This window comes from Octopus bimaculoides, chromosome 11 (genome assembly GCF_046866305.1).
Source record: "Octopus bimaculoides isolate indiv1 chromosome 11, ASM4686630v1, whole genome shotgun sequence".
NCBI lineage: Eukaryota > Metazoa > Mollusca > Cephalopoda > Octopoda > Octopodidae > Octopus > Octopus bimaculoides.
This window is the reverse complement of record NC_142938.1, coordinates 52,941,728-52,959,527: the sequence shown is the minus strand read 5'-3', so window position 1 is coordinate 52,959,527 and position 17,800 is coordinate 52,941,728. Positions and strand designations below refer to the sequence as shown.

General features: G+C 35.6%; 1 protein-coding gene across 1 annotated transcript; it reads left to right on the top strand.

The window, feature by feature from the left end:
• Nucleotides 1-910: 910 nt before the first annotated feature.
• LOC106873918 (uncharacterized) lies at nt 911-10,087 on the top strand. Its single transcript, XM_089360014.1, has 2 exons — nt 911-2,078; nt 7,998-10,087. The coding sequence occupies exons 1-2, from the start codon at nt 2,030-2,032 to the stop codon at nt 9,899-9,901; spliced, it is 1,953 nt and encodes a 650-aa protein (XP_089216140.1). The 5' UTR covers nt 911-2,029; the 3' UTR covers nt 9,902-10,087.
• Nucleotides 10,088-17,800: the final 7,713 nt, after the last annotated feature.

The window sequence follows — 17,800 nt, the reverse complement described above, 5'->3', positions numbered from 1 at the left end:
AATGTCATTGCTAGAAGTAATGGATTTCATTATCTAAGTGTTATATAACTTTGTTGAGAACAGTGACACAAGGAGCCCAAGATTTAAGCGATTTCTCTGAGAATACAATGCAGTACTTATCACAGTTTTTGTGTCAATTGCCATTCATAATTATTGCAGTGATGTACAAATCTAAAAGAGCTATAATAGAAGCAATCTCTAGAAAAAATATTTGTAATGTGTTTAGAATTGTTAACTTGTCTTTTATCTATTCTTTTGAAATAATTGTGAAACGATTTGTTTCTGGTGTATTTCTTCATTGAAATAAATTGATAATATAAAAATCAATGGAAATTAGGAGATACAAAAGAGAAGGATATTCTTAGATAATGGGTTCATGCTTCAATGATATTTAGAAGTCTGAAAAGATGAGCAGGAAACCCTTCTACAACAAAATGCTCATTATTGAAACCAGGATTTTACTGAGTGATGCCTCCCTTCTCTCTCTCTCTCTGATTTTCTCTCTTTCTTTCTCTTTTTATTTTTTAGAAGGCTGATAAATAATTTAGTTGAAGAGCTGAATTATGGACCCAAGTATAAGAAATATCAAAGCTATAATTGAAAACACACAGCAATCATCACGTTCTCTCCATCAACAGTTGATCTTTTTCCTATTGCAGATTATTTAACCAAGAAAAAGAATTGCTAAACGACATAATGTTTGGTATTAAGTGTAATTTACAAGCTAATAATTTTTTTTCCTGTGAAAATAAAGTAATAAGTCAATGCTTCAACTAATTACACTGAAATATTTTGTTATTTTACGTACATTGGAATAATGTATGATACGGTTTATCGTGTTGATGCTCATGAAAGAGCAAGGAGGATGATTTATCATCCCCCAGCTCCGTTTCAGCGGCGTCATTTAGATAAAGCTGAAGTAACAGTCAGAGATCTTCTTGGTTTGAAGGAGTATGAAGAAGTTGAAGAGTCAAACCGTATCAAAACAGCTGAAGGCACAGAAGTTTTACGCTTACAAGAGAAGTTCTTAGGTGTTCCTGTTTTTGATGCTTCATTAACTGTTACAGAAGATAATGACAGACATTTGACTGGCGATGCAACAGGATCATTTATTCAAGGAATTGAACATGATAACACAAATGCATTGGTTTATAGTAATCTATACCAGAAAGAGAGGGTTTACGTCAACAAACCGGAGACCCTGGTGCAACTGAAGGAGAACATCAATAAAGAAATCAGAGAAGTGGAGTCTGAAACTCTTGAGGGCGTTGTGGTTTTGGAAAGAACACGGGCGTGCGAAGCCGAAAATGACTGGCATTTAAGCGATGTCATTTTTTCATATGTGATGGTGTAGTGTTACAAAATTTGACTTGTCCATATTAATTTCCATTATGTTCTTTATATTGTATCAAAGTTTCATACATTTATTTATAAACTTCAGGAAGTTATTAAAAATTGAAACCCATCTGTAACTTTTGGGACACCCTGTATATTTGGCAGCCATTTGTGCAAAATCTGTACCTGATAGGCGAAAATTAAAATCATGTTTGAAATCTGAATCACCTATAAATAGACAATAACCATTTAGTTCATTTCAAAATGCAGAATTGCGTAATTTTAAACTATGCTAATTATTACTATTATAGTATTTAGCTATCCAGAATAAAACCTATTAAGATTGGTTCTAATTTTTATTGAATGGATTATGTAGTTTTAACAATAAGAATTTACTAGAAAGAATAATGAAATAAACAAATATTCGTTTATTCACCTTAAATGTCAGGGATCAATTTAGAAATGATGGGGTGTAAAATAACCTATTAATTTATGTAATGAAAGCAATTATTTGGTGTGTTAATACTTCTCCCCGGTTGTTGCTAAGCTCTACCCTAAATTGACGCGGGTGTTGAGAGGGTGGTTGACCCATGTAATAATTGTGCTGACAATATAAATAGGAGTCAGAAACGAAAGAGTCAAACCTTGAGATAGTTTTTGGACAGAGCATAAATTTTGGGAATATTCTGCAATCATGATGCATTTGTTGGTTATGTTTTATTCCTGGCATCTCCTATTTGGCAGTAAGTATATTTTCAAGAATTTTTCATTGTTTAAATTTACGTGTAATTTAATTTTGCATTTCCTTATGATGACAAATGACTCATTTCCCACATAAAATATTTTCTAGAAAATTTGATTTATGGATTATTGTAGCATCTCTGCTATTTTCTATCTAACCGAACTTGTAATCATCCTCAACTATTTCTCCTTTGTGATGAGATCTATCAACACGTTGCTTCCTTAGTTAAGACCCATCAGCACATGAGTGAGTTAACTATTGTAACTTATCCATTGATTATGGTGAATCACAAATGTTTTTCCTATTTCATAGACCCAGTTATATAGCTATACAATTACTTCTCAGATTACTGTATCGACACTACATTTCGCGCCCACTCTTTCTCTCTCTCTCTCTCTCTTTCTCTCTCTCTCTCTCTCTCTCTCTCTCTTTCTCTCTCTCTCTCTCTCTGTTGTTAACAACTTGTCCCCTTCATCTGCTTTGTCAGTTCGGTCCTCTGCATTCCTGGTGGGCTACGTCATTATCTTTCAACTGATTAAGTAGGCTTGCTGTAAAAGGAAAAAGGTTAATGGGTACCAGCCACTGGTTGTTAAGGATTATGTCTTGCTGTTATACTATAAGAATAGTGGTGCAAATATCAATCACCTGACTTTTCACCTGTGCAAAGGATTATCCACTCTTGTCTATTTGAGTTCCTTTGAAATCTGAGATGTATATGTTGTGCCCGCTTCCATGCTAGGTGAATGAGTGTTAAGGAGACAACAGGAACAATGAGATTCACAACCAATTGGTGTAATATTTTGATTTCATTCTGAGTTGAAATTTCTGCAATGATGTAATTCACAGAAATTATATGAATCTGATCAGAAAACCAGCAGAAAATGTGTAGTAATGAGCCTACGTGCGTGTGTGTTTGTGTGTGAGTGTGCGTATATATAAATCAAACGAAGGAAAAAAACATTTCCTTCAAAGGGATGTAAACCTACAATTCACTGGTACAATAGGTGAATACCACAGATAAAAGGGTATAATTATAATAAACAAATATTAAATGAAATAGAGAAAAACAATTGACAAGCTAAAATTTATTTACATTATAATATAATGTAATATAATATAACATAACAAATCTTCAAAAAACACAAATAAAGCCAACAATTTGTTTCGACTTATATACAGTAATGAATTTATATAAATTCCTCTCTATGTATAAAAGCCTCTTTAGTACAAAACGCAACAAACATAAAATCGGGGAACTAAAAATTACAAAAAGCGAATGATGATAGTAGAAGAAAAATTAAAATAAAATGACAATATGCAAGGATGAAAAAATGAGGCGCAATGTCCACTCGACACCCGAAGTCGGGTGGTTACATTTATCCAGTTTTTCACTTTTACTTAAACTCCATGCATACATTTTAACAGTTTTGCAACTCCAAAAATTGAAATATTCGCGTTATTTTTCTCCCATTAATCACTGTTACTTCCGTCTTTATCAACTGTAAATAATCAGTTCTAGGGGGGGGGGGGGGTCTCCACCAACTAAACCCGTTTCGCTGTTACATTCTCATCAAATTCTTTTATGTACTCCCAGTAATTTTCCTCGCGTATCAAAATGCATTTCTCAGCACAGGCTTCCGGCATCTTCACTCTTGTTATTCCCTTATATTTAACATCTTTATCCATTCTCTCCTTTTCTTGTACATTATTAGTTTCTGGCTTTCCTGTCTCTTTTTTGTTCTCTGTTGACCGATCCTTTGACTTATATTTCTTCCGCTTTTTAGGGCTAGAAGACCCGTTATTGTTCTTCTCTTTTGTTTCCTCTGTTTTATACCTCTGTCTCTCTTTAGATTCCTCAGTGTGGTCTGCAATGTTTTCTTCCTCTGTTTGCGTTTTCTCTCGTTCCGGCTGTGTAAACTCATAGGGGGAATTTGGTCTTCATATGGCCTCTCTCCCCGCATATGTGACAGTTTGGCTTTCTTCCCTCAACTACGACATTTAATGTACTCTCGTCCTCCACTTCTATCTGGTAGGGAATTCTTTCTATGTCCTCGAATGTGACAAAAAGCTACGTTTCGAATCCAAATCCCCACCAGTTGGTTGCCTCTTCTCTGGTGGCAAACCTCACCCCCACCGTATCGAACTTTCTTCCTCTGCGGATGTACGTGGCTTCATCTATAATTTCACCCAGGCACTCCTCGATTTCTTCTTCCATTACCATTTGAATTTTACTGGTCTCGATAGCCTGTGTACGACGCACAACAGTCCTCAGTATTTTATCTTCCTTGGTCTCTTTTGGCAGGAGTGGGGAACAATTTATATGAGTCTCCCTCTACCTCTATCAAATTCCTGCTTCTGCTCACCTCCTCCCTATCCAGCTCGATCAACTTAGTTTCCAGCGGCACTGGCTTCTTCGCCGTAGCGGCCCTGGCATAGCTTTCCATACTGGAGACACTACCACTCGCCACAACTGTAACTATCAGGTCATCTCATAAGTTCTGTCCGATTTTACCTTTTTAAAATTGAATGAAATTTAATAATATTTTAGAATGTCTAATGGAATTAAAAGTTATTTTTATGCATTTGTGTACATTTAAACTAATTATATATTATTTTACAGAATAACAGAATTAAAATTTCTTTGATTAAAACCCTTTCTAACATGGAAGTATCCAAAGAGCATTTAAGGCACATAATGCTTTATGAGTACAAAAACAGAAAAAGGAAACTCTGCAGCTGAAGCGACTCGAAACATACACTCAGTTTAATGGGAAAGAATGCTTGAATGAAAGAGCTTGCAGAAGATGGTTTGCAAAATTCAGAAGTGGAGATTTCAGCCTTGAAGATGAAGATCGAACAGCATGTCCAGTTGAGTTTGATGATAAGCTCCTTGAGGCATTACTTGAAGAAAATCCTGCACTATCAGTTGAAGAATTGGCAATAAAGCTTTGTTCAAACCATACAACTGTTCATCGTCATCTTCAACAACTTCGTAAGGTTCCTAAACCCTGGAAAATGGGTGCCTCATAAATTGTCCGAAAGCAAGCGCAAATCCCGAGTTGACATCTGCTCTTCTCTCCATTCTCGCGAACTCATTTTACCCTTTTTGGATAGACTTGTAACTGGTGACGAAAACCGGATCTTCTATCGAAATGTTAAACGTCGTAAACAGTGGCTTGGTAAAAGAGAAAACGCTCAACCACAACCGAGAAGGGAACTTCATGGGAAAAAGGTTCTTCTCTCTATCTGGTGGGATTGCAAAGGAGTAATTCACTTTGAATTGTTACCACCTAATGCAACAATCAATGCTCAAGTCTACTGTCAGCAATTAGAGTGTTTGAACCAAGCTTTGAAGAGAAAAAGACCCGCTTTAGTGAATCGAAAAGGAGTGATGTTTCATCAGGACAATGCGCGACCCCATACGGCAAAGATCACATCTCAGAAGATCGAAGAGCTTGGATGTGAAAAAATTCTTCATCCACCTTATTCTCCTGACCTTGCTCCTTCAGATTACCATTTGTTTTGTAGTTTACAGAATCATTTGGGGGACATAACTTTCGCAAGCCAGGAGGAAGTCGAAACTGGCATTTCAGAGTTCTTCGCTTTGAAACCAAAAGAGTTTCACATTGATGGGATTATAAAGCTTGTAAATAGATGGAAGGAAGTCATAGATAATCAGGGAAAGTACATTGATGATTAAATTTCAATCAAATATAATATTTCATCACTTGTTTTCTTTATTCAAAATTTGGACAGAACTTATGGGATGACCTGATAACAAGTAAAGATACCAGTTTACTTAGTTTACCAGAAGAAAAATCTCCGTAAATAAAGTAAACAAAAATATAGAGCTACGATAATTATAAACTATATCATTTCTTAAAGAAAGAGAAAATAAGCTATAAATAAAAAAAAAAAAATTTTACTAAGTTTTTTTGGAAGGAACGAAATTAGAGTAAGGCAATAGTTATATTGCTCTATAAATTATTATATGTATAGAAGCTCGAAAGAACATCACTTGATGAAATATATTAAGCTAAATAAATACAAATATGCATAATTATTTAAAAATATATAATTATAAATAATAATTTTTAAAATTTATTTATTTGTATTTATATAAACATTATTCCTTTGTACAACATACTAAATTACTTAGTTTATTGGCGGATAAACATCTCTGTAAATCTAAGTTTATATATCTATAAATTAATTACTTACAGAAAAATAGATGGGAATTCGTACTTGCAATAGAAAAGTTTTTGATCACCATATGGCATAATATAAAATTATTCATTTATTATTATTATTGTTGTTGTTGTTGTTATCACCATTAATTAATAAATTCTATTTGTATATTTATAAATGTATAATCATTTAATATAATGAAGATAGCGTACTTAGAACTTATAATTTAAATTTAACTACGAATATAGTAATATATTTTACACTCAAGACAAATATCTTCATTGGTACATAATACGAATATTACAGATTAATCCACTAAAAAAATTTCAGATATCCACATTAATATATTATTTTAAAATTACAAGCCTACAGTCATAATATAAAAAAATTACAAATGATTCAGTATAAAAACAAAAACCCATCTTGCTTCAAGCAATAAAATTTCAGTTTGAATAAAAAAAAACTTATTACTCGTCCAGTATAATAACAAATAATTTGGCCCCTAACGCAATTACGTTAAGTAATGCTGTCACATTATACATTTAGGGAGATTTATTGACACATTTTTAAAACTTTATTTATCCATTATGTTATAAGCATTTTATTTATTTATTTATGTGTTTCAGCCAAGTGGCTGCGGTCATGCTGGTGCACCACCGTGTGTACAAATTACATATATAAAATATATGACGACATGTATAAAATACATAGATATTACATATATAAAATATATGTAAAAGTTACATATGTATAATATATAATTACATATATAACATACATGTACAGTTTTTTTTTCATTCTCTCTCTGTTTATTTTCTCTTAGTCCTTTCTGTTGAAGAGCGTAGGCTCGAAAAGACTTTTTCATTTTCCCGAGCGTCAAACTAATACACACTAATATATATGTATATATATATATATATACATATATACATATATATATATATATATATATATATATATATATATATATATATATATATATATATATATATATATATATATATATATATATATATACATATATATATATATATATATATATATACATACATATATATATATATATATATATATATATACATATATATATATATATACATACATATATATACACACACACACACACACACACACACACACACACACACACACACACACAGATATATATATATATATATATATATATATATATATATATATATATATAAGCAATGTTAATTCTCTAAACGAGGTATTAACAGTAACTGCACGATAAAGTGAAGTATATTGCCACTTAAATGTGGCTGACCCCTAGGGGTGGATGTTACTGTTGCTTTTAGCCCCAGGAGGACATCTCCTCCAGCTGGCTTATCGACACACTTCTGTGTCCTGTCTGTTTTTGTTTTGCCAAGGGAAGTTATCCCTCTCATCGTGATCTGTAGCACGAACGGACTCGAGTTTCAAGGTTATTTCCCTTCGTCAGCGTCCGATAGCCACCGATTATTTCCTTTTTCCAGTGAATAATTTCACTGGAAAAAGATATATAAGTTTTGCCAGGAATTAGCTTTCTCATCGTAGATCGGTGGCTATCGGACGCTCATATTTGTATTAATTTGAATTGTTAACTAGTTCAATTCTTTTTCAAATAGATACAGGTATAACCCTGCTGTTTGTTCACCATGTAAGAATGTATTGTCAAAAAATTAATCCTGATGTTGCTGTTTATAATAATTGTAATGTTTTCATTTTTTAGGTTTGTTACTGATAAACACATCTGATGCAGCTTATCGTGTTGATGCTCATGAAAGAGCAAGGAGGATGGTTTATCATCCCTCAGCTCCGTTTCAGCGGCGTCATTTAGATAAAGCTGAAGTAACAGTCAGAGATCTTCTTGGTTTGAAAGAGTATGAAGAAGTTGAAGAGTCAAACCGTATCAAAACAGCTGAAGGCACAGAAGTTTTACGCTTACAAGAGAAGTTCTTAGGTGTTCCTGTTTTTGATGCTTCATTAACTGTTACAGAAGATAAAGATGGACATTTGACTGGTGATGCAACAGGAACATTTATTCAAGGAATTGAAGATGAAATTACAAATGTAAAACCAAAACTTTCAAAATCAGATGTCTTTGATATTGCTTTTAAAGCAGAGGGAGACGAGATTTATGCAAATAGTATCCAGCCAGAATGCAAAATTATAATTTTCATGGATGAAAAGAACAAACCTCGATTAGCATACTATATTAATTATCGAATAGAAAATAAGAAAGTTATCAAACGGCCTACCTTTGTTATTGATGGTAACACTGGAGAAATACTGTTGAAATATAACAATTTAAATACCATTTCCAGAGTACTGACTGGTTCCGGTGGCAATGAAAAATCAGGAATATACAAATTTAGTGAGAAAAATCACAAAGCTTTTGTAACTCAAGTTGGTAAAATGTGTTTCCTTGAAAACAATTATGTGAAGGTTATGGACATGCAAAACAGTTATGGGGAAGTCTCTAATAATACAGACCCTATTTATTATGTTTGTGACGCTGGTTTTAATGATAGTGCCAATGGAGCCATATCTCCTGCACTTGATGCTGTCTATTATGGTAGTATGGTATCTCAGATGTTTCAAGAATGGTATAATATTTCAATACTAAACAAACAAGCTATATTGCGTGTTCATTACGGGGAAAATTATGAAGGTTCATACTGGAATGGGAAATATTGTACATTTGGTGATGGCCATACACGCTTTTATCCTTCAACAGACGCTGATGTTGTTGCACATGAATTTGCCCATGGTTTCACAGAACAACACTCTGGATTGATTTACTTTAACCAGTCTGGATCTATGAATGAAGCTTTTTCTGATATAACAGGGGAAGTCACTGAAGCTTACATAGATAAAAATGACTGGCTAATTGGCTTCTATATTGTGAAAGATAAGAAATCATACAGATTTATGGCAGACCCATCCTTGGACAATAAATCTATAAGTCATGTAGATAACTTCACTCAAAACATGAATCCTCATCATGGAAGTGGGATTTATAATTTTATGTTTTACTACATTGTGCACGAATTAAAAATGGATATCAAAGAAGCTTACCGAGTTTTCCTCATCGCCAACGAAATATATTGGCATCCTCATTCAGATTTCACTTCTGGGGCTTGTGATATGCTGAAAGTTGCCTATGATCTTGGGAAAGATCTAAGCCCTTTTATTAAAGCCTTTGAACGTGTGGGAATTAAACCATGTGATGTAGAGAAACATATTCGAAGATTGACATTGAACAGAACAGCCTCTGGTATTAGAGTGTCAGTTAACGAAAACCCAGTCTTTGATTTTGCTTATCCAAAATGGGCTTGGAATATTATGATTACAGCCACTAGTATGTATGGCAAAGTTCATATTAAGGTATCAAAGAGCAATATGCTAACAGAGGGAAATGGTTCTGATCCAGTTACATTGTTAGCTGAAGGCACATCAAAACTGAATTTGGGAAAGCTGGAAGGAAATAAATTTTTCGTCATGTTGTCTCCGGAATCTAGAGAAAATTTGGAAAATGTTAGCTTACGTGTTACTTATTGGTGTAATCCTCATTTTGTTTCCGAGACATATATTGAAGAGTTGATGTATCGGGATATGTGTGGTGAGGATTAAGGTATTAAAAATTTAATCAGACATTTGTTTACTGGTTTCAATAATAAATATGTCCAATAACTTACAATTTAATCAATAAATATTTCATAATTGCTTACATTTTCAGATAGATTTAATCTTACATTTATGCGAATGTTTAATTGAAAACACAAATGAAAAATATAAATAAACATAATTTGAATCTTAGAATACTGTTGTTTTGAAATTCCTAAATTCTCTCCTTTAACAAATTCATATTATAGGAATGTATTACAAAATCATTTTTAAATCTTTAAATCAGTATTTTCGAATAAATCATGTGAAGGAGAAAGTTTTAGATTTACTGCAGACAGTTTTAGATTTACTGGTGACTCTGAAATGTAGAAAATGATTAGAAGAACAGGAGGAACGAGAGAACTTCACCGAAAAGCTGCTCTTTTGACATAATACCCTTCTGACATAATGACCTGATCTTTTTGATATAATGCCCAAAGACGTAGAAGACATCACAAAAAAAAAAAGACAAGGAAAGTACCGAGAAAGACTAGCATACTAGATCAAAGGGATCTCAGAAAATGTATGATTGACGGAAAAGGGTCAAGATATATCAAAGTTGTTGGGAGACACAAAAAAGCAGACAAGTAATTCAGCTAAATACCGAGGAACACTTCACATGAACAAAAGGATAACGAGCTTGAACAGCAGTCTCCTCGATGGTTTGGAATGGCAGTTAAATGAATTTCAGTTATTTCAGCAAGGTTTCCATTGCTTAAGTGCTAAGTGAACAATGAACATCTAGTCATATTTCCTGTTAAAAATCAGCTCAGTAGGTATGTACTGAAGGCTCTTTTTATAGTACAACTTGTATTATATATTTTAAAAGTATATCAAAAAATATATCTTGCAAGGTTGTTGCTGATTACGATAAAATATATTTTGTCAACCATTTTTCATTGTGCTTGTCATAAAATCACTAAAAACAATTATGTACTTGCACCATAATTTTATAGCATAATTTAGATCCACATGAGACTTATGAAACAAATATTAAACAAATACCTTTCGATTCGATACTATACGTGCACAATAACATGACTAATTTTAATTAAAAAAACAAAAACGCATTTTTTCAACTCAAGGAGGCTTGTGTAGTCACGAAAATGGTTTTAGAGCCCTGTTACTTTTTTAGCCTAATTTTTTTCATCCACTGGCACCACAACAGACAATAGTGTTGTTAGAAAAATCTTTGACCATGAAAACGGGACATATATGACTCAGATGGTGTAGATTACGATTATATCGGAATTTGTTGTGTAAAACATTTTTCTCCCACTTTTAAATAAATTTAAAGGCAGGTGGTCCTTAACATAGTTGTTTACTATGCTAAAAATAGCAGTTATTAGCCATAAAAATAGTCCCTATTCTGATCTCCTAATACACCGCAAAGGGGAAAATAGTCCTTTGTGGTATACTAGAAGTCAAGATTAGTTGATAGCACACGTAAAAAAAACGACGAAAAAATATAAGTGAGAAGAGGATTCCAAAGGTCCACTCCACTCCGATTTGGTTGGAAAAAAATCATTGTGGTATATTAGGAGATGAGATTAGTTGAGAGCAAAAGAAACGAGGAAAAAACATTATTTCTCACTGAAATAGAGTTGGGTGTTGTAAAACTATAAATTTTATCTACATCTCAACTGCACCTTTTAAAAATATTCTGGCAAAAATCGGAAAGAAATTTAACAAGATCCCAAAGAAATTTTTATTTGTTGTATGTTGTTACGCTAAAAGAGATATACATGAAATGCAAATTAATAACAATTATTAATTCTAATTTTTCGGAAGCTGGTTATATACTTACCGATTTTTTTCTATAACCTCTGTTGTAAGACACAGTCCTGTCTGCGTGGCAGGAACTTCGTTCCTTAGCTATATGTTTCTGGATTTAGCACCAGTGTATGATACCAAATGTCTCCTACTATAGCCCCGTGTGTGTGTGTGTGTGTGTGTGTTCAAAACCTGAATGAGTGCCATTGCAATGAGATTTTCTCTTTTGAACAAGAGACAAGAAATTTTATCTCACCCCTCCCCTCTTTCTCTCTCTCACTACAAACACACACACACATACAGGCGCACGCGTGTATGTATACAATGCCCCACAAAATAAAATACATAGATGTACAACCATACACATAAATACAAAGACCTCAGCCAAATCAATATCAAAAACAATTGAGCTTTTAACCTTTAACCATTGTAGCCAAAATACTGAGTACTGAATTCTTTTACACATACACGTCCATTTAGCCTTTTGCTTTTATCATTGTTTTTTTTTTAATTTTTGCTTTTTTTAATACATATATAATACATATATATATATATATATATATATATATATATATATAAAGTGAAGTATATTGCCACTTAAATGTGGCTGACCCCTAGGGGTGGATGTTACTGTTGCTTTTAGCCCCAGGAGGACATCTCTTCCAGCTGGCTTATCGACACACTTCTGTGTCCTGTTTGTTTTGCCAAGAGAATTTATCCCTCCCATCGAGATCTGTAGCACGAACGGACCCGGGTTTCAGGGTTATTTCCCTTCGTCGGCGTCCGATAGCGACCGATCTGCGATGACAGAGATAAATTCTTGGCAATCTTATGTACCTTTTTCCTGTTAATACCTAATTTAGAGAATTAACATTGCTTGTTTTCACTTTTTCGATATCAGTGAAGAATTTCACTGGAAAAAGGTACATAAGATTGCCAAGAATTTATCTCTGTCATCGCAGATCGGTCGCTATCGGACGCCGACGAAGGGAAATAACCCTGAAACCCGGGTCCGTTCGTGCTACAGATCTCGATGGGAGGGATAAATTCCCTTGGCAAAACAAACAGGACACAGAAGTGTGTCGATAAGCCAGCTGGAGGAGATGTCCTCCTGGGGCTAAAAGCAACAGTAACATCCACCCCTAGGGGTCAGCCACATTTAAGTGGCAATATACTTCACTTTATCATGCAGTTACTGTTAATACCTAATTTAGAGAATTAACATTGCTTATATATATATATATATATATATATATATATATATATATATATATATATATATGGCTCACTACTTCATCCTTCGTGGATATCCGTCACCACTATCCACACCACCCTTGTGGGCCGTGCATCTGTTCTCTCTCCCTGCGCCCGCCCCGCCGTTACCCGTCTTCTGTTTTCCCTCACCAACCACTCCTCCACCCTGCCTCTCCAACGTACCATTCTCCGAGCCTTCCGGCGACTCCAGTCCGACCCCTCCACTTCGCACATCTTCCCCAACCTACCCCTCCCCTCTTTCAAATGAGCCCATAGCCTATGTGACCGCCTGGTCCACACTTTCTTCCCTAACCCCACCTCCCAAACTGGCTCGTTCCCCTGCTCTCGCTCACGCTGCCGCACTTGCCCCTACCTTTCCAACACCACCATCCTTACAGGCACCCATGATCTTCCTTATCATATCCCTGACTCCTTTATATGCACTTTTAGCAACATCATTTACTGCACCTCCTGCTCTTTCTGTCTTTCTCTGTACATCGATCAAACGGGACGCTGCTTGGCTGACCAGTTCGCGGTACACCTCCGAGGCTCGGCAACGACACCCTAGTCTCACCCTAGAGGCAGGCAATAATGGTCTTTTGCTAGCTGAACTGTCTCATCTGTACAAGCAACAATTACATACAAATAGCTGATCTCCTGATCCTGATCTTCGTGACTTTCCATGTTATAATAATTTAGTTATAGTTTAAGTACTTATATAAACTATAAAAGGTGAAAGAAAAAAAACAAAGAAAAAATGTACGAAAAAAGTGTGGCAAAGGAACAGAAGACGGAGGAGGAGAGGCAATGAGCTATATATCCCAGAACAAAAGGGTTATTCAGCTGCACTCTGTTGTTTCGACCGCAATGGCATTACCGCGAGAATAGCAAACGGCAAGCTCTCCAGTAGACCCACCACGTCGCGAGGCTCATTTCCCCGACGGGTCACTGCTATCCCTATTTGTTGCGGCCAAAATCAGTAGTATTTATTGATTTTTCTCTCCTCTGCGTTATGAGCGGCGAGGTTGGAGCCGGAGAACGTGTTGCTGCACGTCGAGTCACGAACTAGGATCTGCCTGCCTCGGATGAGAAGGGGATTATCTCGTCGGGGTGCTTACCGTACTCGCGGTCGAGACCTGCAACCTCAAGTTGAGACAGGAAACCAGCCGCATCAAAGCACTTTCTGATTATGTCATTCAGGGTGGCGTGATGAGGGAATCAGGATAAAGACTGCAGGATAAAGACTGCAGGATAAAGGGTACAGGCCAAAATTTATCTACCGTCGCTCAGCAGCGTCAACTGTGCGGCTCGCAAATGCGGTGACCGAGGCATTGGGCCACCCCGATACGGGTGCACTCATCATCTAGAAAGGTACTAATAGATGAGGAGGGCACCGGATTGAGCCATGTGCCACTATTTGGCTGCAAGGCAGAACGGAGGCAGGCAAGGCGGTGCTGGTCAAGTGATGTCTTGCATTTGATGTCATCCCAATTGCGATGGGCATCCATATCCTGGGGGACTACAAGCAATCAGTGGTACAATCGGCAAGGGCTGACTCCGGTACCTGATCCACATCAGGTTCGGCTATCCCATGGAGAATTTCACCAAGAAGGGTGCAACTGGAGGAGACCGAGGAGAAATATACCGGCAGAGCCATTACCACTGCAACTCGGAGACCAAGGCTGCAGAATCTAATTGGCAGTTTGTTCTGTTGCCAGCCGATGTTTTCAAAACTGACATTGCAGATCAGTTCGGTACAGCGCTGGATGGTGTTATCAAAGTCACCATGACAATCTCTGACGTGGTATGATGGCTCACTGCTCTGCCAGAAAAGGCAGCCGAGTCAGAGCAAAGCAATTCCTCATGAGGAAGAGCGTCGGGCTCAGTCTCTCGCTCATCCTGGACAGGTCCGCAAGATTTGCTTCCAGGAACTCAGATGTAACAATATTAATGGTCTGATGGAAGCACTTGATATTGAATACGAACCCAGTGACTGAAGGCTGTTCATAGATTCATGAAAAACTTGCCTGAACGGTGTCGTGTTGCATAATGGCAATAGTGAACCTTCAGTTCCTGTGGGCTATGCATCACGTATGAAAGAAACTTATGATAATATAAAGCTTATGCTGCAATGCATAAAATATAGTGAATATCAATGGCAGCTCTATGATGAATTAAGGGCTGTTGCTTTTGTGATGGGCTTGCAGGGCGGATACACCAAGTACTGCTGCTTTCTGTATGAATGAGACAGCCATGCAAGAGGTTCCCACTGTATCAGGAGAGACTGGCCACCTCATCAATCATTGAAGCCTGAGATGAAAAATGTTCAACATCCATCTCTCACTGAACCAAACAAAATTTTGCTACCACCACTACACATAAAACTGAGGATCATGAAAAACTTTGTAAAAGCTATGGACAAATCCGGTCAGGGATTCAGCTATTTAACATTAAAATTTCACCCCGCCCCACTACTGAGCGACGTTAAGAAAAAAGAGGGAGCCTTCGTTGGTCCTCAGATTCGATAGCTTCTTAAAGATAGTAACTTTGAATCAGCCCATCGTGGGGAGGAGAAACATGCTTGGGAAGTATTCAAGTTAGTTGTGAAGGGATTTCTCGGAAGCAGAAGGGAAGGGAAGTATGAAGCATTGATGGAAAACCTCATCAAGGCGTACAAGAACATGGGATGTAACATGCCAAGTTAAATCCACGTTTTGGACTCACATTTAGACTTTTTTTCCAGCGAACTGTGGAACAATTAGTGACGAATATGGTCAAGGCGGTGCTATTAAGATAGATATGGCCTGAGCCAATACTGGCCTAAGCTAAGTATCAAAGTAAGGGTTTCACCAAGATATTTCACCTACGGACAAGTGTTACCGGGGCAAATGGAGCAAACCGCTGCTCGCTGGACATTGGCAAGAGATTATTCTTCAGCCCTCTGTAAGCGTCAAGCAAAAAGGCAGAGAGTAGATACGGACTAGCGCTTTAAACATAATGACACATATTGTACGTTGCAATAAAATAATCAAATATTACATGTCATGTACCTCTAAGCCTGTAGCTAATATGCATCTTTCAAGGTGATATTTGGATTCAGGACATGAAAATACGTAGGAATTAGCTATCTCATTTAAGAAACACACAACTTTTCAAAAAATTGCTGACCAGTGTTATCAGAAATACAACAGACATGCATTGGTGAAGCATTTCCTCTCTCTCACTTCCTATGCAGTCGCTAACAGACATGCACCCCTATGTAACCTGCCTTCTCACTTGATTTTTCTTATTCAATCACTAACAAACATACAACAGTAACTGTTCTATATGTAGGTTGTCATCTCTCTCTATCTTCCAGTTCAATCAATCAATCATAGACATATTCCAGTCACTGGGCCACGTGTAGGTGGTCCCCTGTCCATATTTTCCAACTTAATCTTTACCTGACATACTCCAATCACTAATCTACTGGTGGACTGACCCTCCTCTCTTTCCAATAGTAAAGGACCCACTGGCATACTTTAGACACATTTCCTAGTTCACGCAGGTGTTTTATGGTTAAAGAGTCTTGAATTCTCATGCAGTTTGCATTAGTTTAATCATATAGACATGTTGTTAAGATAGACCCAAAAGAAAGATTATAAATTTCAAAATTATTTACTTAATGGTGAGTATGTTCTCACCTGCATCTGCGTTGTTTTCAAGACTGAAATCATATTTGGGATTTTTTAAAGGTAACAATAATTGAGAAAAGAGTTAACAATGTTAAAATATAGAAACAAGAATTAATAGCACAATGAACGAAAGGGAGTTGCTCTAATTCATGTTAGAAAAATGGCCATAAAAACCCCCATATTTATGAAAATACATTAAAATTATAATCTGGAACATTTTATTATTCATTCTAGACTTCACAAAATCTTTGCTGAAGTAAATGATGCATAGAAGTCTCCATTAACATTAATTTTCTTGATCCCTAGTATTAAGTTTACATTTACATCCAAAGTTTTTTTACTGGAATATTAAATCAGCCCAGAGATGGTTACTGTTTGAAATATAGTTAATTTGTGGGTTTATCTTTATTAAATACCTCTCAAATAAAGGAGAAGCATTGTTACTCTTTTGTGCGAATTCCAAACTATTATTTAAAATCATTGAATAACTTTGAATACAGAAACCACGTTAGAGGTAAGGGTTAACTAAATTAAGTTATAATACATTTCTAGCAAGTTATAATATTTTGGTTATAGTATTTTATGTTATAGTAATTTAGTAGAAGAAATACTTGCCTATTGACAATGACCTAAAATGTAATAAATTTTAAAAACTGCCCTGGCTCATTGTAATTAGTTTAAGCAAAGAAATATGCTGTATCTGCTTATGGTTGATCAAATGGATAGTTTTTGTTTTTTTTGTTGGAGAGAAATTTATGGGAGGAATGGCTGAAAACTATTTCAGAAACTAAAATAATACGGTGTAGAAAAGAATATAAATTATTTTAAATTTTAATCTATGCTGATTATTACTATTATAGTATTTAGTTTCCCTGAATGTAACCTATAAAGATTGCTTCTAATTTTTATTGAACGGATTCTGTAGCTTTAGCAATAAGAATTAATGAGAATTAAATTACCTCGTTATTTCCTCTTAAATGTCAAGTACCAATTCAGAATTAATAATCTATTATCAATATATATGTAACAAAAGCAATTAGTTGGTGTCCCCATCTGATTGCAAACTTTATCCTGAATTGACGTGGGTTCTGAGAGTCTGGGTGGCCCCCTTAATCATGATAAAGGCAAGAAAGGATCAGTTTAAACCTCCAGTTGGTTTTTAGGA